The sequence below is a fragment of the Hydractinia symbiolongicarpus genome, chromosome 10 (genome assembly GCF_029227915.1).
Source record: "Hydractinia symbiolongicarpus strain clone_291-10 chromosome 10, HSymV2.1, whole genome shotgun sequence".
Classification (NCBI taxonomy): domain Eukaryota; kingdom Metazoa; phylum Cnidaria; class Hydrozoa; order Anthoathecata; family Hydractiniidae; genus Hydractinia; species Hydractinia symbiolongicarpus.
Genome location: NC_079884.1, coordinates 13,309,042 through 13,329,868, shown reverse-complemented (window position 1 = coordinate 13,329,868; position 20,827 = coordinate 13,309,042). Strand labels below are relative to the sequence as shown.

The window sequence follows — 20,827 nt, the reverse complement described above, 5'->3', positions numbered from 1 at the left end:
AACACTTGAGTTGAAAATATAGAACCATACGTATCGTCTTTAATATTAATTTGTTAAACATCTCACTTGAATGGCTTGTGAGAACACCATTATTGATCCTCAATTGTGCCCAATCCCTTTTAGAAAAAAAGAGCAACCGAGTCATTTTTTCAGATTTTATTAATTTATCTTCAAATTTGTTTTTTAACACTATTTTTCTTTTAAAGAATTATGAAATAAAGAACACAAATAAAGAATGATCTTGAAAACAAAAAACAGGGATAATATGTTTACGAATAAAAAGCGCGAAAACAAAGCCTTCTTGCCATTTGATTTGCAGGTGGGATTAAAGAAAAACTAAGCTCCGAGTTATTCTATAATTTTGATGTATTATTTATCAATTTTAAAACGACCGATTTAGATTGGTTGAAATGAGAAAATCGACAGTGAAGAACATAAATTTTTAAAATAGACGAATGAGAATAAAAACATGGCAAAGGAGCAACGAAAATAACTTTCAAAATCCTCAGTTCGTGGGGAAAACAGCATTCGAAGTATGCACACGCAATTCTAATACACAGCAGAGATTCTTGGGATTCTCAAATTTGGCGTGTTAAAGTTTTTCTTTTTCTTTATATCAAGAATTAAAATCTGATCAGCGGAGTTGCTTTGTTTGTTTTTATTTCAAAGCAAACAAAGAGAAGAAAAAGAAGAAGAAAATTATAAACTCATTTTCGTTTTGGGAGATGCCCAGATCATTTTTACTGAGACGAAATTCTGATCCTGAGAATATGACGGTTGATGACATGCAGGAAACATACCAAGAAGGTTAGTACTTATATATTTGTCTATGTTGTAGTATATATTATAGTTAAATCTGTTCCGTCAGTTGGTGGGAAAAGCAACAACAACAATAAACATTATTTGTTTGGCAGAAGTTATTTTGACATTCTAAATTTCATAAGATGATAATTCTACTATAAAATTAGGTGAGGAAAACCTTGACAAAGTTTTTAACGATTATAACATTGTGAAAATCCTTGTATTTCTCTTGTTGAAAGATTGATTTAAGCGTGAAAAAGAAATATAACATATGTTAGCGTAGTCATAAGAAAAACATGATTGTGATATAAAAGAGAAATTTAATTGAAAGCGACTTTAAACTCCTTTCTCCCTAAAAATACCAGATTATGTAACTCTTCAAAGTAAACAAGAATGTGATTTTTAGTTCGTTTATTTATTTGGTATTTCGCATTACGTGAAAAGGTCAGAATTAGCAGATATTTTTAATTTTCGTGTATCTAGTGTGCAGAGAAATGTCTGCGTCAGCAAAAAACAGACAGAACTGTGTGTTGGAAACGCTAAATACACAAACGAAATATAAATTTAGAAATTTAAATAAGAAATGATAATATATTTCGTAGTTTTTATTTGATATTTTTTGTTTGGTTATACGTAAAATGAGAGAAGAAAGATGGGTAGTTTCATTAAAAATTGAATTCTTCACCAATTAAAGTATTAATGAATTTAAAATATTTCATGCTCAGTTGAACCGAAATGATCAATGAGCTGGTCCTACGTTCTCCATCACAGAGGCTTTTGGTTGTTTTCGCCATTCAATTATTAAATAAGCCACTACTGTGGAGGGCACTGTTCATTTGAATAATGGTATCAATCTTTGATGGGAAGAAATAAAAATAATTTTTGTTACCATAGAAATAAATAACGGTGGTGATTTTATTTTTATTGATTGATTGATTATTTTTTTCGTTTCGTTTTAATACCAGTTTTTTCCTCAGGTGTTGGAAAAAAGTTTTCATCATTTCCCAGTGCCTTTTCCTTTATTGCATCAACCTTTTTTTATAGCTGAAGAAAGTGCTGTGTATATTACGGATCATTTGTACTCCTTGCGGGCAGTTGACGATTCTTGGACCCGTAAAACATCCGATCAAGCAAAGGAGTGGCCAAACAAACTAGATACACTCTTGGCTGCGGCGCAACTTTTAAAGCTAAAGGAGAGTGGCCATAACAGGAATGTTCGAAATGACTCATCAAGCTCATCGTCAGAAGGTGACATGCCTAACTATGACAAATGGACTGGGCAAATGAGACAAAACAACATGCCAAATATGGATCTACCGAGTCCAACAGACTCTGAGGGAACCATTGATTCCTTAGAAGACAACATATCAACTTTGCAACCAAAATACCAATGTAATCAATGCCATAAAGTTTTTAAAACTAAGTACACACTTACTATTCATCAACGCATGCCTGATCATACTAAAACAAGACCATTTGTTTGTAGCGTGTGTGGAAAGGGCTTTAGGCTCTCCAGCACATTATGCAGACATAAAATCATTCACACCGCTGAGAAGCCTCATAAGTGTGAGTTTTGCCACAAAGCTTTCAATCGTTCGTCAACACTGAAGACGCACATGAAGATACACAACAACGAGAAAGATTTTGTATGTGATGTGTGTGGGAAAGGTTTTCATCAGAAAGGCAACCTCAGAAATCACATGCTCGTTCACACCGGAGAGAAACCGCATAATTGTACGGAATGTGGAAAGACTTTCAGTAAACTATCCAACCTAAAGTTTCACATGCATTCTCACAACGATTCTTGACCATTAATTATCACCCTCTTCCATACTTGGACCTTTCTAGCAAACTTTGTTAAAAACGAATTAAATAACTGTTTTTTATTTTATGTAATTCGGCAATGCCAAGAATTAACTAGAATATTTATTATGATATTTTTCTATTAATTAAAGAAGACGGCATTTACAAGAAAAAGCTACACTTAAAAATATCACTTCGAAGTAATTTTTTTTCTAGTTCACAATCGCCTGAGATTTGGCATTACACCTTTTGTTCTTAGCAGATATGATTCGTCGCTGTATCACGTATATACTTTTGCACATATCTATCTATATAATATATATATATGTAAATTAGGATTTTTTGTATCTCTTGAATTTTATAAATTTGTAACGTTTTAATTGTATATAAAATGAATTCTTATTGAGGTATATTAATACCAGCTAACTTAAAAAAAAATGAAAAAGTAAAATTTTATCAAATTTCGTTGATAGGCAGTGAAAGATGATGGCAGTGAAAGATGATGAAGAAGAAAGAGGGACTGGAACACAATTTAAAACAGCTATTTGCTTTACATGAATATTTCATTGTTACCTTTAGCGATCTTATAAATTATTGCGTGTGTTGGGTCGACCGCAATTATCCGGTTCTTAAATAACGGACCACAGGAACTTATAATTTCTTTCGTTTGGGACTTTTACATTCCAGGACAACCTAGGACATTCCTAGACGACATTTGTCATCTTTGCATGACAAACTGTTATGTTCTAAATACACAAGGACCCCCGTCTCATTGATAGCAGTACCGTTAGGAACTGAAGAGACTATCCTTGGTGACGAGTGATTTTGGTTTCTTGCGCATCCAAAAAAAAAATAGTATGATATATAATATACAAGTTTATTTTACGTTTTTCAGTTCTTTTAATAAGTCTATACAACTCTGTTATAGCAAATAAAATATACAAGAATCGGGAGTGACAGGTAGTATTTAAATAAAAAAAAGAAAAGAAAAAAGAAAATGTATACAAAAATGGTACTGAAGAAAACATATATATACTGTGGGCGGCATTGATATACGTCACTCGCTATGGGCGTTAACGCCATACTTTACACCATTATGATAACGTATTTTTTTGATGAAAGAGAATTCTTCAAATGAACTATAAAGAAAGTGTTACGAAAGTGTTACGTGAACAAAAATAAATGTATACCAAAAAAAACAAAACCCTACGAGGTTTTTTCAATGGCGAAAGACTGAAATAACTCCGTCCGTTCGTCCACGGCTTTTATTCGCTTCTCTATCGAAGAACACGAATCGACAAGTTCGTTTCGCTTCGTGCGTAACGGTTGGAGGTTATTAATCATGTTGGAAACTTTTAAGCGAAGTTGCGCGATCTCCATTTCCTTTTCAACGATATTTTCTCGTGTAGATGCCAACTCGTTTTCTCGATTAATAATTTCTTTGTTAACATCTAAAATAATCAGGATAGGTTGTTTCTATATCGATAATACCGATCTTCTGTGTGTTCAAAATAGTTGCCGGGCCGCTATTTTGTGTTACAATTGCACGAAATTGAGATGCTAAAGATGTGAGAAGCGTTAATTTTAGGAAACAGAATATAAACAATAGGCGAAGCTGTGTATTTTTCTACGAGCTAACAACTAGTGTGTATATTTTCTCTGAGGACAGAGTTGTGCGAAAGGGCGCGTGAAATATAAAATAGCAAATGCGATATTTTTACCGATTTGGCACCCCGTATTGTAAATCCCTACTCTAGGCTACGAATACACGAAATATCCTACTTCTTCTCTATAATCACGATACTAGACAAATTTAAAAATTTATGTGGCTTTTTCAAGATTTTGTTGTAAAGTTTTGGGTCAATCTGCGAAAAGTACACAGAAATGTTCAAATAAAAAACCCAAAATAATTTAGTGCACAGCATACATTAAGTAACAAGATTTCAGAAAAAAAGTTTTTTTACAAAAGATTTTCGAACGCTTCTGCTAAGGTCGGAAAAATAATTTTTATTTTAGCATTTAACATTCGCGTCTTGAAACTTTAAGTTTATTACCGCATACAAAACGTCTCACAATCATCAAATTCCTTTTTTTCATATTTGTGAAATAAAAAGAACCATCTTTCTTTCGTGCAATTTTGAATTTAAAAGCAACAAAATCAAAATCTTTGCAGATTCAATCCGGCATTACCTTGAAGCTCAGAAAAATTTTTTTGTGGAGAAGTGCCAGTCACAAAGTTCGCTTTGTTTGCATTGGCAAACTTCAAAACTTAAATCCTAGTAAAAAGTTCCCTTTAGCTACTTTGTGAACAGCAAACTCCGTACCAGTTCCACAATTTTATCACGTGCTTACACTTTTGTTAAACCTCCAAAAAGATTTCACATACCGCCAATGCGTTGACGTTCCTCTTGTAGGTTCTGTAACAACGAATCTTTCTTCTCTTGCGAGTACTTCATGAAATCACTGATGGAACCCTTCTCTTGTAAATAGTTCTTTATCACCATAACTAAAGCGTAAAGAGGTCTCATGTGTACTGAAAACTTAAAAGGAACCGCCCCAGTTTGGAGACAATAGGTATTACAATTAAACAATGGAGTCAACATTTTGAAATTACTACTGAAATTACCACTGTTTACTCAAAAAAATATTGCAAATCACAAAAACACATAATAAGAAGGCTAGAAAAAAAGCCGTATATCTACTTAATATTACTTTATTCGCTCTGTAGTAAAAACGTTAATATGAACTCCTAATTTTTTTATTTAAATATTTCTAACATTTTTTGACGAAAAAACCCTGACATTTTTTTCATTTTTCAAGTTTTTTGGGTCCGTCATGTGTTCTAATATAGCTGTCAATTACCCCCAAAATGTAAATTTAATAAAAGCATATTAATAAAACAGAGGCTGTAAAAAAAATTAATACCAATTCTTTAATGGTATCTCTGAAATTCAAACCTTAATAGCATTTTCAAAAATAGAAGTAATTTTATAGGTAGTCCATAATTTCCGACATTTTCGTGACATTTCAGAGGAACTGACAACAATTTAAAAAATTCATGCTATTCTTGACAACCTGAATAATTACTTAAATATTAAAGAATTACTTAAATATTAAAAATTACAAATCAAAATTTTGACATAAATGATGCCACTAGCATGTTATTCGTTGTTTATGATAAGCTGGTTTGTGAAACAAAACACACAACATGCACCAATATTTGTCTGCCAAAATTCTGTTAGAAATGATATAGCAAATGTTTCCAAAAATAAACAAAGATAAGTGACTACAGTTTTCCTTCTGAAAAACTAAATCATTATTCTAACGCTAAATTGTTGTTTTTTGTACAGGTTTAGACTCTTGATGTAATTTACTACAGACAACAGAACAACTAGTATGCAAAGATAACTGGAAAATTGATACATACCTAAGCAAAATGGTCAGGTTTTAAAAATCGCTTAGTAAATATGTTTCACCTGAGTAGTCAATAATCTTTTTTCTGTCGAATAAGTAGGGTTGTATCAATGAGTATATAAAAAAAATAATAATAATGCTTACCCATGTTATCTGGATCGATATTTGATGTTGATGACACCTTGTCCGAACTAACGGGACTTTTCATCTTTGAATTTGAATATTTAGAATCACGAATCTCAACATCATCATTGTCTAGTATAATCACTGGTGGTGCACTCTCTACTTTACATGCTAACGAAGTGATTATAGGTGGTTTAAAACCTATGGAAACCGAATTATGCAAGTTTTTGATGCTAGCTTCCAAACTTTTAAACTTTTTCTCATCAGCTTTTGAAACATTTCGAAGTTCTGGTGGACAAATAAATTGATTATTGAGCGGTTGTGAAATCAAAGGTCTTGGAGGAAAAGAGTTTATATATGGATTATATGTCTGCTGAGATATATTAACGTTATTGCTAGTAACTGCCACCATAGAAGGCGAATTCATCATCATTGGGTACGGATACACGGGGGAGTTTTGCGGTCGGTTGTTGTAAGCATGTCGCAGCATATTGGATGCATTTCTCATTCTGACTTGCGGGTGATTGGAAGGGCCAGGGTTGAACACGTATCTGACGTTATGAGGTCTGCCGAAATTTGATGAATTCATTTGCTGAAATGTTTGATGTGGGATGTTTGGGTTTAGTGTCAGTGAAGGTTTTACATTGTTAGCACCACCATTGTTTACTTGCATCAAATTAATGGACATAACTTTACCATCAGCCGTTTTAAATATAAGCGGTTGCTGTAAATTTTGAATATTACTTGGTAAAGTTGGACGAATATTCCTTAACATTGGAGATATGCCTTGTGGTGAAGTTAGAAGATTTCTTTGTTGAAAAGTTTGAGTAGGTGTTGTCAAATTTGATGATAATACTTGCTGACTCTGATTGTATACGAAAAAGGGTTCATTCCTAGTAGCAGTAGCACTGGTACCTTTCAAGCTATGTACATTCTTAATTACTGGGGAATCAGGTTTTGAACCAGGCAAGGACTGGGAAGCCGGAGCAAAACTTGTTGGCGATGTGATCTGTAGCTGTGTTTTCTGTGCTAAATTGTATATAACTGAAGAGTTGGTTGTTTGTGGTAAAAACTGCGTGGTAAAAGGTTGAGCCTTTATTGCAGGAGGAAGCTTTATTTGGTGTGGGAGAATATGTTTAACAGTTTGTTTAACATCTGAAGAGGGTATTGTTTTTTTCGTATCCACCATGGAGGGGACAATGTCGTTGTCTGAGGCTTTCTTATTTCCCTTCATTTTTTCAGACAGAATAGCTAGGGGTGATTCAGTCACTAATTTATTATCGGCTGCTACAAAGTTTTCTTTATTAATACCTGTATTTATAATTAACTTGGATTCTTCTGGCAAAGTATTAACGTTACTTTTATGTTCGGCTTTTAAATTTTGCACTCCCATAGTCACTTGCTTGCTTTGGTTCTTACTTATTGGAAGTTTAACGATTAACCTATTAGTAGGAATATCATTTTCTTCTTCACGTTCTGCTTTTTTAACACTTGCCCTTCTTTCACTTTTTGTTTTTGTCACTTTTATTCTTGGTCTTTTTGGGTCAGGTGAAAAATGATCTTGTTCGCTGAATTTAGATGGTGGTTTAATTTGTCGTTTTTTTAAAGGACTCCCTCTATCAGCTGAGTATATGACTGGACTATATTTTGGCTTTTTCGAAGCACTAGTTTTGTATTTATTGCCTTTAGCAGAAAAGACAGCTAGCTCTAAGATATCATCAGAAGGAGCAGGAGGGGCACTTTCTTGTAGCTCTGTAACTGTTTTTTTGTCAACGGTTTGTAGATCAAAATTTGCACCTTTCTCTTTAATTATATCCAATAAATAGCTAGATGCACGATCCTGTGCAATGTAATGGGCCACCGTAAAGCCACAAATATTTTGCATATTAAGTTTTTCACTATCTTCTTCACTTATTATTTCTAAACAAGCAGTCATCATATTTTTCAAAAACTGATACAATCGAAATGGCGGTTTGCTGCGGCCAGTCGCAGAAAGCAATTTAACTGTATTTAAAATCATTTGTGCGCAAACATGTAAGGGAGTATCTCTTTCGTAATTTACTACAAACATGCAGCCTTTAAATTCACGTAACAACAATTTAAATTTTTTAAGTAAGATATCCATATGCCCATGTGTACAGTTGAAATTATACATTTCTCGAACCATAGTATGGAGTACTGTGTCACCATTCTCAGCCACAACAGTTATCGGGTCATGGCCAGCATCTGCTAATGCAAATGAACCTGCACATTTTCCCATTAAAGCCAAATAATGAAGTAATGGATATCTAGTATCCTTCCATGGGTCAAAGATGATATCACCAGGTTTCATTGTGTCTATAGAACCATCATAATGTTCTGTTACACGTTCTAAAAACACCATAGTTGTTGAGGAGTCATTTTCAATCATCCTGCGTGCATAAATTAAGAGTTCATGATGAGTATTTGTGCAACCTACCCTGCAGAATGTTGGGCAATCTGCTCGTAATCCACCTTTACTTTTTTTTAAAGGGGTTTGCGGTGACGCTTCCTCTTTACTCCAACTTTTTCGAATGATCTTTCGTTTTAATTTGGGTGTTTTTTCTACTGTCATGATATCTATTTCTTCCTCTTTCACATTCTCGATGTCCTTGTTTTCCTTACCTTTTCCATTCATTGAGTCGTTCAAATCTGAGAAACTTTTTTTTGAATTGATTATATTCAATGACCCTTCTGTTTGGCTAACTTCATTTTCATCAGGAGATACTGAATCTAATACCATGTTAGTTTTGACCTTGTCCTCACTAGAATCTGATTCAACTTTTACATCTGTAACAGAAGTTTTAGTAGCCTTTGATTCAGTAACATCTGCATTTGTTGTGACAGATTCATTTACAAGGGCTGTTTCAAGGGCTGTTTCCATATCAACTTCAAGTTACCAAACAAAAGCCAAATACAGTAGGATCACTCTTCCATCATTATACGATTTTGCCTAAAAAAAAACACCAAAATATTCAAAAACATTTTTTGTTAATACCATGTATGTAATTAACTGTCCAGTTGTAAGTAGATTATTTTGTCACAAAAAATTAATGTTTTTTTGGCTTGACAAACTTTGAGACAAAATAGCACATTTGTTACAGAACCTAAAATTCTGAAAAATTAATATTGGCAGACATATTGTTGACACATAATAATTTGACTACAACTTGACTAGCAAGGGAGGGGTGGGGGTCCTTAAATTTTTACCCCTATAAAAAACACAAAGCTGAAATTATTGGTAGTATCAACCGATAACTAGTTAAATATTTAAGAGATTGGGGAAAAACATAAGTACTTACTAACAGGAACATTACTAAATAGAATATTCATGGATTAAATGTGTTAGTCAGTCCACAGATTTTGACAGAAAAATCCTTGTGTCACAAGAATTGTGTACTGTAAGGACATATGACAATTTAATCTCCCTCATCCTACAAGTGATTTAATCTGGCAAATAAAACGCTTTTAAATTTAGAGGACTAGTAATTCTCAAAATTCTTGTTCGGGGAAGTACGTCTAGATTTCATTTTTATCCAATGTACATAATACCACTTTACCTGTTCAACTATACTCGTAATTTTTTTTTGCAATATGGGAACATAAATTTGTGTTATCTTGTTATATTATAACACCCGTCTGTCTGTCACGCAAAATATATAAATAAATATATTTAATTTAACCACAGACAGAAACATATGACATTAATTAAGCTTATCTTTAGCCTCTACTATATCGATTTAACCACAAGTTGGTGTAAACTGTTTTTAATGATTGAGTTAAAAGTCGCCAAATTGCTTTTATCTTTGCTTACAACTTAGGTAACTACTTCAGATATCATCCAGAAAAAACAAATAATTCTTCTTGCTTTATTTTTATCTTTGCCCTTATGTGTACAAAAATTACATTTAGCTCATATTCACGCAGGTATTTCAAGAAATGTTCACTCTCACATTAAGACAAAATACCAAATGAAACATGTTTTTTCAAATCATAAATTAAAACTTGAAAGCGGTGCCTTTAAATTCAACTATACTAGTGATAAAGTGGCATTTACATGAAGTTTTGCTTTGCTTAAAGTCAATAGAAACATGGTGCAGTGCATTGAAGGTTCATCACTGCACCTGAATTTCACTTTTGTTCGTTCATACAAGGTCTTTACAGCCACAGTGAAATTTAACTTCCGTCAACAATAGCAAAGTGAGTTTCACTTCCACAATCTAGGTTAAAATAAGACAGCTGCTTTTAAAGTTTGTTGCCACAAGTAAGTGCATAGGCTATTTCTGTATCAGACACATTTTAAACTAGTCAATGTTCAGAGTGGAATTACCACTTAGGATCTTAGATTATTTAGTGAAATCCCAATTCTTGAAATGTGCTAATTGTAGCTGACATCAGCATGATCACCTTGCACAAGTTTTTGAGCATTTGAGGGCCTGATGTGGATTATTCCATTGTGTGGCTATACTAGAAAATTTTAAACGCTGTCCACCTGGTCTGTGTGTGTGCAAAAGTAGTGATTTTTCAGCTTGGTGCAGAGCCTTGGTTATTTGACGTTTTTGTCTGTATTTAAAATTTTTTGTCAAACATTGGAGAACATCATGTAGTAATTTAAAACTTCTAAACCAAAGAGATTTAAATTAACTTTTAAAAAGTGAAACTCTTATGTAAACCCCATCTAACATGAGCTATATTTGTTATATAAATCCTTAATAGTATTAATGCTTGTTTGTTCCATTTAAACGTTTTGGTGTAATGTAACATAATTGTTCTGTGAAACACAACAAAAAATTGCAAGGCTAGTTAATATTTAAAATTTTGGCTACAGTTAAAGTGGCTATTCAACTTTTTTTCTTAATTTAACGATTTGCTTGAGCCGCAAATAGTTATAAAGTTCAACAACTTATTTGTACATAGATTTACTTCTACAACTTGGAGTATTGCTGGAACTTACATTATTATGTTTGTTCCCTAGTGCAAAATTACAGCTCAGATGAAGGATTTCGTTACTTCTTTTAGCTCAACAATGTCTAAATCTTAGCTGAGATTGGATGCGCTTATGTTATATTAAATTTATAAGAAGTCTTTATTTTCATGAAAGTAAAAAAACACCCTATAAAAATAAATACAGTTTGTTATGGTATACACTTTTTTTGTGATTTTACCCCCCGTTTTTTTCGTTTATTGCAATAAAGAAAAAAATGCTAAAAAATTAGCTAGTTCCCGTGCCGAAAGTAGTGTGGACTAAAATATAAAAATCATGTTCAACACATTCTTGCCTAAAATATGCACATACTTAAAAAAAAATGCGTTATTGAATGCTGAATGTCGTTTTGTTTTAGTTCGGAATAAAATCATTAAAAAATGTGGTAGCATATTTTAGCCCCAAGTGTTGGGAATACAATACTGTAACTTTTTTTTTTCACACCTTTATTACTTTTGGCAAAGAAATTTGATATATCCATCGACCCCCTGCAAAATCAAATGAAAGAAAAACATGTTTAAACATTTTTAGCACCTTTGAAACCTTAGCATATTCTTACTAGGTGTGAACTCACTCACTTAAAGTTTGGTGTTTATATATGGGTTTTTTCTTTCCTATTGAAATGCTTAAAAATAATTCAGATTTTTCTTTAAAAATAATACACCAATTGCACAATCACTTATAACGGGTTTGTTGGTAGACAAATATTTTCCCAATTTTAATGCTTTTGAGACAGGGACTTCACAGATTATGTTGTACTAAAAAGCTCAGAATTTTCTTTATATTGCACAAAAAAGACCTTGCAAAGTTTTTACATAACTGTATTTAGTTAAGAAACAAGAATAAAAACATTCTCACAATGCCTAAACATCTTTTTATATAAATGATAAGTCTTTTTTGATAAGTCTTCGCACCACCAAATTTTGTTGTACGTTAAAAAAGCTTTTTTACCAAACCTTCCACAGCTGTTTTGCTACCAAACTTTAAAAAAACTTTTTATGTAGTTACGATGATAAATGATTCTTTAAATGATAAATGATTCAAAAGCTTTTTTACAAAGATTTAAACATTGTCATCACAAAATCATCATAAATAAACTTATGAAAAAGAAAGTAAAAATTTTAAGTCAGAAAAAATGTGCTGACTGAAAGGTATTCCTAGCCCCCACTTTGCATCTGGGGGCTAGGAATACTGTAGGCTATTTGCCATTGATTCCTTGGTAATGGTTATTTTGTTGCCACAACCATTATAGAAATAGGTGATACAAACGATTGATGAAAAATGGGATTGACAATGTTAACTTTTTTTATATTATAGAATGGTTCACAAAGATGGTAATTCAATTTCGCAGATTAAAAGTGCTACTTTGAATTCGTATTCACAAAAAAACAAGAGTATATATCCCAAATCATATATAAAATAACATGGCAGTAGCAGATTGGAGAAACTCGGCCCAAGGAACCTTTAAAACTTTTACCATTGTTTAAAAAATAATGATCTTCAGATAATATTCACAAAACGATGCTTTGCATAAAAACATTATAAAAAAATATAATTTTTATTCCTCGTTATTCATAATGGTAGAGTTATGCTAAGTTGTTTAGTTTATAAAAACTCAAAAATAAATTATTTGCATTACAACAGAACAAAAGCTAAACCTCAATAACAGAATATTTTATTTATAAGCACTTCACCATGGAGTTTTTTTTAACTAAAATTGCATCTAAAGTTTGTTTTTCTAAAAGTTAACAAAATGAATTAAAGACTATAAAATAAAAAATCAGAAATCTTTAAAGAATCTAACTATATACAACAATATTTAAAAAAATTTGTGCGGCCTTTACATTTTAGTGTTCTGCATATTAAAAAACAGAACAAATGTGCAAAGAATAAAACAAGAATTGCATTTGACAAAGATATTTAAACAACAACGAGATTTTAAGTATAAACTTACCAAAAAGATATATAAAGTATATATAAAATTTACCGTGAAAGCAAAGCTTGAAACTTTTCTACTTAACACGATAATAATAAAACACCTTATAAAGTCTTCATCATTAACATAATAAGACAGTAACAGCCTTGTTATCGAAAAGAATGTTTACTATTAAAACAATAAATTATGCACTCTCCTCCACTGAGGATACAAAACAGTAAAGTTTCTCATGTAAAAATTAAAATTACACTCAGAATGTATTATTGCAACTTGCATCATCACGTAAACTTGTATCAAATATATTTATACTTTACACAATATTATAGCAAAAAAATATTGCAGTAAAGAACTCAAGCACGTAAAAGCCTGACTTAATCGTATCCAATAGTAATCGGACTCAAAAAGGATACTGCTAGCAATTAACAGAGAAAATCTTCTGCTGATATGAAGTTTTTGATACAATACGCTGTTACAAAAATAAAAATAAAAACACAAAACAGTAGCACTTGCATATAGAATGTAATCATAAAATAAAATTCAAATACACAAAATGTTTTGTATAGCTTTTGGAAGAAAATAAGAAAACACAGGTTTAAAGGAGCAACACCATAGACAAGCGCACTTTTTTTAGGTTGTAAAGTTGTCGTCAAAAGCAAAATTTTTAAATTACAACGAAATAGTGCAAACTAAAAATTCTTACTAAATAATTTTTGTTTTAACAACAAAAACACAAAATAATTTAGAAAGGAACTTTAATCACACATGTATAAAAGAACAGCAACGAGAGAGTTCACTCTCTTACCCATGGTTACTTTTTTAGAAATGACAGCTGTTTTCTTAAAACATAATTATTCATTTCTTTCTATTCATGTAAATAGAATAAAGCCTAACCAATTAGACTGCAAACATCATTGAACAATTCACTCTCCACCGTTGGTTTTATGAATACTTTTATTTTAAAATGCTATAAAAGACCCAACCCACAAACATGTTAAAATGAGATTGCCTATTCTAGTTTATTTATTTTTGCTGCTTTTATAACATTCTTTACGGTATTATAAAATGTGTATTAAGCAAAATAAAAATAAACTTTATCCATTATTTGCTCCTTTGACTTCAAAATAGTCATAAAAAAATCTATTTTTTTCTTCAATTTAACCTTATATGCTTCTAAAGTTACTCTCTACCGTGAAAAAGGCATACAGAACATACAAACACAAGATCGCATACAGAATATAAAAAGCGTTCAAGCACAGAGTTTTGCAAAACCTGTTATCTGAAAGTTTTGTTTTTACCTGGCCTTAATATTGCAATTAATAAATATATCGAATTAATAAAAATCAACCATAAATGTTAGAATATTTATTCACAAGATGTTTCTAGTTTTACTTTCAGCCTGCTTGACATAAACCATCAATTTATTAAATGGGGACTTTTTCTGAGGGCTAAATTATTGTCATTCTCAAAAGATCATTGAAAAATATGACAAAATGAATAACAATAGAGATTAATCAGAAAGACTATTTCTACACATGTTGGAAGTGTCATTTTAAAATGGTGGAATTCATCAATTTAAATCAAATAACAGAACATTCCTTTTAATTGAATTAAAGAAAAAAACACTGAATACTCTTTTTAATTATAATGTGAAAATACAATAAACTATAATAATTTTCTGTCTACCACTTGACATTTAACAATTACGCACTTTTAATTTTTTAGTGTGGTGCCCTATTCATTTTTTTTAGTTAAAAAAATTGATTAATAAGAAAATTCTTGCTGTTTTAACACGCATATCGCAGGTTTGTGATACGTACGGAGTTCAAAGTACTTGAACTTTCATTTTTTGCTTTTATGTTTAAAATCTTATTTTTGTATCATTTTATATATAAAAACAAAACAAAAATATGTACTGCTTAATAAGTTAAAAACAGAAATTCTTATAATTGGTTCGTATCTAGATGATAAATCAGGGTTCCCACTGAAATTTGAGAATATTTGAGGACTTTTAATGAAGGAACAAACAAACTGGCATTACATTATTAACTAAAAAACTTTTTTTCTAATACAAGCACTGCAAAAAAAGTAATGTTTGCAGGCCACAATAACCACAAATTGTGGTGATTCAAAATAAATAATAAAAAACTATATAGCGTATATAAAAAATAACCAAATGTTAAATTTTTTTAGAGGAGATTTAAAAAAGAAAAACTAAATTTCAAGAAAAATTGAGGGGATTTAAGGAGAAATGCAGAGATTTGAGGAGTTATGAAGAGGCTTGGGAACCCTCTGAATTCAAGTTCATTCAAGCTCATAATATTCTTTTAACAGAGTCATTATAAATTTTGTTTATACACATATATAGGGAGAGTGAGCAGGTGACAATTAAATTACAGCAGAGCGCCTTGTACCGTATTTGATAAAAAGGTGAAATAGTTTGATCAGGGTGCAGATAAGCTGCAAAGTCCGCATAAGAACTTTTGTAGCAACTTCTCAAATTGGCAGGTTTCTTTCGATGGCTAACGCACTTTCCTGAATAGACTCTAGTTACTCCTAACGGCCGAAACATTGAGTTCGGTGCTCAGGGTAACTTCATTGGCTACATATTTATCTACCAAATTGTATCAAATATAGCTTCTTCAAGAACTCTATGCCAACAAACTTTCAATACAGTTTGTTTGTAGTATATACTATTAGCAGTCTGTTTCCATTAAAGTCAAATTATGTACAGGATTATGAGGATACAAGGTTCAATGTCATAGCCTTAATAAATACTCCAGTCACTAGAAAAAATAACCTTTTTTTATTTCACCGAAAGTAAAAAAAACATGTATCAATTGGGTCCTGGTGCATTTTCTGGGATGCACACACCCTCCAGTGTGAATAATAAGTGACTGGCCTCGAGTCAGAACAAAGAAATACTCACTTGATTGGGGCAGGTCCTACAGTTTTGGAAAGTTAAGGACTCCTTAAGTTTACTTCATTGAGGTGAAGTGTCAAACTAAGTGGAAAATCCATTGGAAACAGTAGCATGATTGGCCCTTTACCACCACTTTTTTTACTTATATAATGAACTTATGTCTTTTGTCTTATTTTATTTTTCTACTATTTAATCACTGCCTGAATGTCCCAGCTTTACCACACAAGAAAATATAGGCAACAGACCCCTTGCCCATGAACACACTATAATAAAGAACCGCTATGTGCCTTACAGTACTGGAATCAGAATGGCTATCTTTGTAAGCACATATCACATGTGATGCACATGAACCCCAAAATTATCATGATCTTTACAATAAAAACATGCACAACAAAATTGTGATTAACATCTTATGATTATGATGGTTCACATGTTTATATTGGATTGTGATGTTCTTCATACATTCTAATATGTTGGTCATGGTATGTTTGAAATAGAAATATTTGTTCCTTTTTTATTTAAAATCTTCTGGAGTGCCCAAAACACGTTCCTTATATGGTGAGTATACATTTTTTTAGTATTTTAATTTATTAATAAAGTTGATTATGTACGTAATTCACACGTGTACATCAAACTAATTTTTACACAACATTATGGGTTTCTGACAAGTCATTTCTGCTTCATGAATTTGTATCAAACTTTGTTTACTATTGAACCTACCCGTATTAATTGAGTATAATATCGGGAAATATGTAAATTGTTATATAATATTTGCTCCTCGCACTCATACTCATGTGCAGAAAAAGGGTAAAAATGGTTTACAGCATTCAGTTTTTTTTTTTGAAAATTGTGAAATCAAATTTGTTAATTTTAAATTGTGGGTTGTGGAAATAATAAAAATCAAATCTTTAAAACTTTTAAACTTTTTAAAACAAATCTTCAAAACTTTTTTAGTAATAGTAACTACACAAACAAGGGTGCTGACTTGCGAAAACACCATATAAGTGCGTGTTTGAAAGACTTTTTGAATAAAATTTGTGATGTTCGTCCAATAACTCCTGAACTCGCTCAAATTATTCTCAAACTTGACAAATTTATTGCTGAAATACAAATCAGCGCTTTTATTAATTAAGTATTATACAGAATTGTGTCACCATATATATATACACTATATTTATCGAGCAAATTGTATTAAATGGAACCCAATTTTACAGGTTAAACTCACCAGAATGATTTGCATGAGAATTTTAAATAATATATATATTTAAATTTTTGCAAGTGATGTCACCACGTTTTTTTTGAATAAAACTTGCAAAATAACATATTGATTTCACCTGTTTTACAGGTTGATACTGAATTTAGTCTCCAACTAGCAAAGGATCCAAGCCACAAAACACTTATCAAAGGCTAATACAACTTTCATTAATGGAATACGGAGGGGGAAAGGCGACATGGACCTTCTTTGGGAAAAAACTAGCTACAGTCTTTTTTGTGGCACATGAGAACATATTACGTATTTTTTAGCGAAAACAAAAATATAGATTATATCTGAAAGATTAAAGTTAATATCAATTTAAAAACTGACTTGGGCGCATCGCTGTAGCCGCATCTCTTGTTTAAATAGACAGTTTCAACAACATGCGTTTCAGATCTTTTTTCAAAACAAATATATAAAAAGCCAAATTATTCGCCGAGACTTTGGGTATAGTAGGTAGTAGTACTTACTAGCTAACTAATTGCTATATATAATAGCTAGACACATATATATTTATTGTCAACTTGAAAAACCATTTAACTTAGCCAGCTAGCTAGCTACACATAGCAAGGAACATTTTTTCTAGTTACTTAAAAAGAAAGCAGAGGTAAAACTTACAGTTTAGTCTTGTGGCTGAGCTGAGTAGATAAAACGAGCAAATTTCGTCTCAGGCCTCACCATTTCTTGCTGGTGGCGCGTACTATGCCTCTCCATCGTAAATGATTTTTGAGAAAGCATGGCGCAGACACATAACAATAAATTTTAAGTCAGAAGGAGAGTGATGCACGCTTCACACATGCTTTAATCTCCTCCTTTGATGCCCATTTTGGTCTCATTTCCGCCCACAGCCTCTATTTATTTTTTTTGAGAAGTCGACGGGTTGTCCCTTTCCTTTAGTATTTTTTCTCTTCTATGCCTAACTGCTTGGAAAACTAGACTAACACGTGCGCCACTGTTTCCCAAACACTTCTCCAGTTTACTATTCTTGTGCTATTCTTTTCTTGATGCGCATGCCCGTAACAACCAGACCAGGACGAGGGGCACACGAGGGGGCACACGAGGGGCGGGGATTTGTACCATCCACAATGAAACTTTTCCAATGGAGGACGCCATCATGACAAAAAGTATCTGCCTGACAGAAGTGTTTGTTTTCAAACTGATTATTGTTTCAAAAACGTACTACTAGGTATGGAGTGTGTAGTAAAATCGAACATAAATTGTATCTCTAAAGTTTTTTCACGTCAAGATATCCCTTCAAGTTTTCATTTATATACACCTGCAAAAACCATAAACTGGCTTATAAAAATAAAATCGAAGAATCCATAAATCAAAATGTAAAACATTGTCTTTAAAAAAATAAAATCTAATTTCTTACCCATATTGTTTTATTTGACCTATTATTGAGCGTTTTCTGGGATAATGTAAATAATTATCCTAACATGATGTCCGCATCTTTGTTTCCAGGGTTTTTTACCCTTATTTGATATGAGAGAAAGTTTTCGCTACATAGAAGATTTGAAATGACAGTTTGACCGTCATTTCATCCGTTCCAGGGACACTCTTCCGTGTTAAGAGGTGTCAGCTATGAAAGATATATAAAGGTTTTACTGTAGTCGCAAACGACATCGCTACACGGTCTAGCCTATATCTGAAGGCTTTACTTTGCAACACACACAGACCAACTACAATCGTAAGATTCCCTCTAATAATCATGCACGATATGCGTTTGTACTTCTTCCTGCAAAGTGAATTCCATAACCACTAGGCCAAGCCTAACCGTGCATCTGGGTCAACCCATAGAAAACCAAGCAAGTAAAGATAGACTTTTGATTTAAAGGGAAATGTGTCTTGCCAACCTAGTTGCCAGAGCGTATACAAAAAAAATGTTCGTGTTGCCAGAGCGCATACAAAAAAAATGTTCGTGTTGCCGAATTTGCCAAAATTTGGAGAATAATAAGTTATCGTATTTGCGTAAGTTTATCAATTTCTAACACCGGCCGTTTTGTGTATATATCTCTTTCTGATTAAAAAAATAATTTTTGCTCTCGTGATATTGTGCCAGGTGGAGAAAGAGAGAATCATCAGTCAGTGGCACTTTACTTAGGTCCTGAGAACCCTTACTTCAATGACAGAGAAGATGATTCCTCCAATGAACCTGATTGGGACATAGACATTGATGTTGATGCTGGACAAAATACCTTTCAGCAATTGTCGTATTTTGTTATAAAGATATGCTTAATAATAATAACCAGTCGGTCAGCAGTTTGGTATTTTATATAAATTAACGTGTCGTGAATAAATACATTAAACATGCAAATCATGAAATATAAATTGTCCATTCGCGTCTATTCGCGAAATAAAATCCTGGCAAACTATAATAAATTGAAAGTCAAACTCTCATCTTGAAGGAGAGAAAAATCTTTCCTCCAAGCTCTCTCAAAAGGCCTCTACGTAGCAGACACTTTATAGCGGACACCTAGCAGACGTCATTACCAGATTTTGATTTACATTATTACTAGAATTAACTTTTACAACAATGCCTTTTTGTAGCGAACAATTAAGGTCCTCCAAGGTATAAAGGAGACGACCAACAATAATTTTTATAAAAGAAGTTTGTCTATAATATATATAATATTTTACAGTGTTGTTTAGCTTCTCTACAACCTTTGTTATTGTAATTCTTAGCCAGTTTATGTCTTATTCAAATCCTTTTTTTTGTTCAAACATTTTTGTCAAGCCCGTTTTCCCAGCATGACTGATTATTGGAGACGACGGGATGATTCTAATCGCTTTTGTTTTTCTCTTGTAGAAAGAAGTTCATTAAAACAAAATTCTAAGTTTTTATTTGGATAATCGAGGTCAATAATATCACTCTAAAACAATGTCAAAACGACAAGAAGTGGAATAATCTGTAGCCAGGGACCCAGCGTAATTTTTCTTACCACCGGGAAATCGGAGTAGTTAGGCGTGCTTGGAGCTATAAAGTTTGCTCCGTAAATCACAACGTCCGTGGTTCCGTCCACAGCGCGGGCAGATTTAGTAAGTGTTTATACCACCGCCTTGGGTTAACTGCGATGTCTTGTGAAAGAAATTTGGTTGGCAATGTCAGTGTATACCTAATACACAGGACCCAGCACTGAAGCTGCCATATCCTGTATAAATATTCGGAATAATAATTGTGATAACAAATAATAACAAGTTACACCTAATCTTGTAAAGATGCACTACTACCCTCCAGAATTTCAATTTCAAAAAATTTAGTTTTCAAACCTGAGGTTGATTGATTGTTGTGCAACAGTTCTTGCGGGATGCTTTACGTCGTTTCGTTGTACATCATGTGTTTCCAATAAATTCGTAAATTTGCGAACAGTTGTTTAACACATTGTTTAACATGATAAAGCCGAAAGCGACCATAGATGATAATCGAGATATTCCGAAGGCCTTTACTTTATAATTTTGCGGATTTATTCAGATTTTTCACTTTAGATTCACAATAAAATTCCCGTTGCAAAAAAACTGAAAATAGTTATACATATTAACTTAATGATAGTTCTTTAGCCTATAACAGACCTC

At 32.3% G+C, this 20,827-nt stretch overlaps 2 protein-coding genes across 5 annotated transcripts; one reads left to right on the top strand and one right to left on the bottom strand.

The window, feature by feature from the left end:
• Window positions 1-487: 487 nt before the first annotated feature.
• Window positions 488-2,881, top strand: LOC130662534 (fez family zinc finger protein 2-like). Its single transcript, XM_057461427.1, has 2 exons — window positions 488-807; window positions 1,846-2,881. The coding sequence occupies exons 1-2, from the start codon at window positions 726-728 to the stop codon at window positions 2,607-2,609; spliced, it is 846 nt and encodes a 281-aa protein (XP_057317410.1). The 5' UTR covers window positions 488-725; the 3' UTR covers window positions 2,610-2,881.
• A 586-nt stretch (window positions 2,882-3,467) lies between these two features.
• Window positions 3,468-18,222, bottom strand: LOC130662532 (uncharacterized). Of its 4 annotated transcripts, none has more exons than XM_057461423.1 (5): window positions 17,873-18,222; window positions 6,163-9,112; window positions 4,991-5,110; window positions 3,815-4,055; window positions 3,468-3,743 (listed from the first exon to the last, which is right to left on the bottom strand). In XM_057461423.1, exons 2-5 carry the CDS (start codon window positions 9,041-9,043, stop codon window positions 3,662-3,664), a joined length of 3,324 nt encoding a protein of 1,107 aa, XP_057317406.1. In that variant the 5' UTR covers window positions 9,044-9,112; window positions 17,873-18,222; the 3' UTR covers window positions 3,468-3,661. The 4 variants fall into 4 exon arrangements, with proteins under 4 accessions (XP_057317406.1, XP_057317408.1, XP_057317407.1 ...); XM_057461425.1 differs by lacking the exon at window positions 17,873-18,222 and adding an exon at window positions 13,098-13,117; XM_057461424.1 differs by lacking the exon at window positions 17,873-18,222 and adding an exon at window positions 12,007-12,163.
• Between the last annotated feature and the right edge of the window lie 2,605 nt (window positions 18,223-20,827).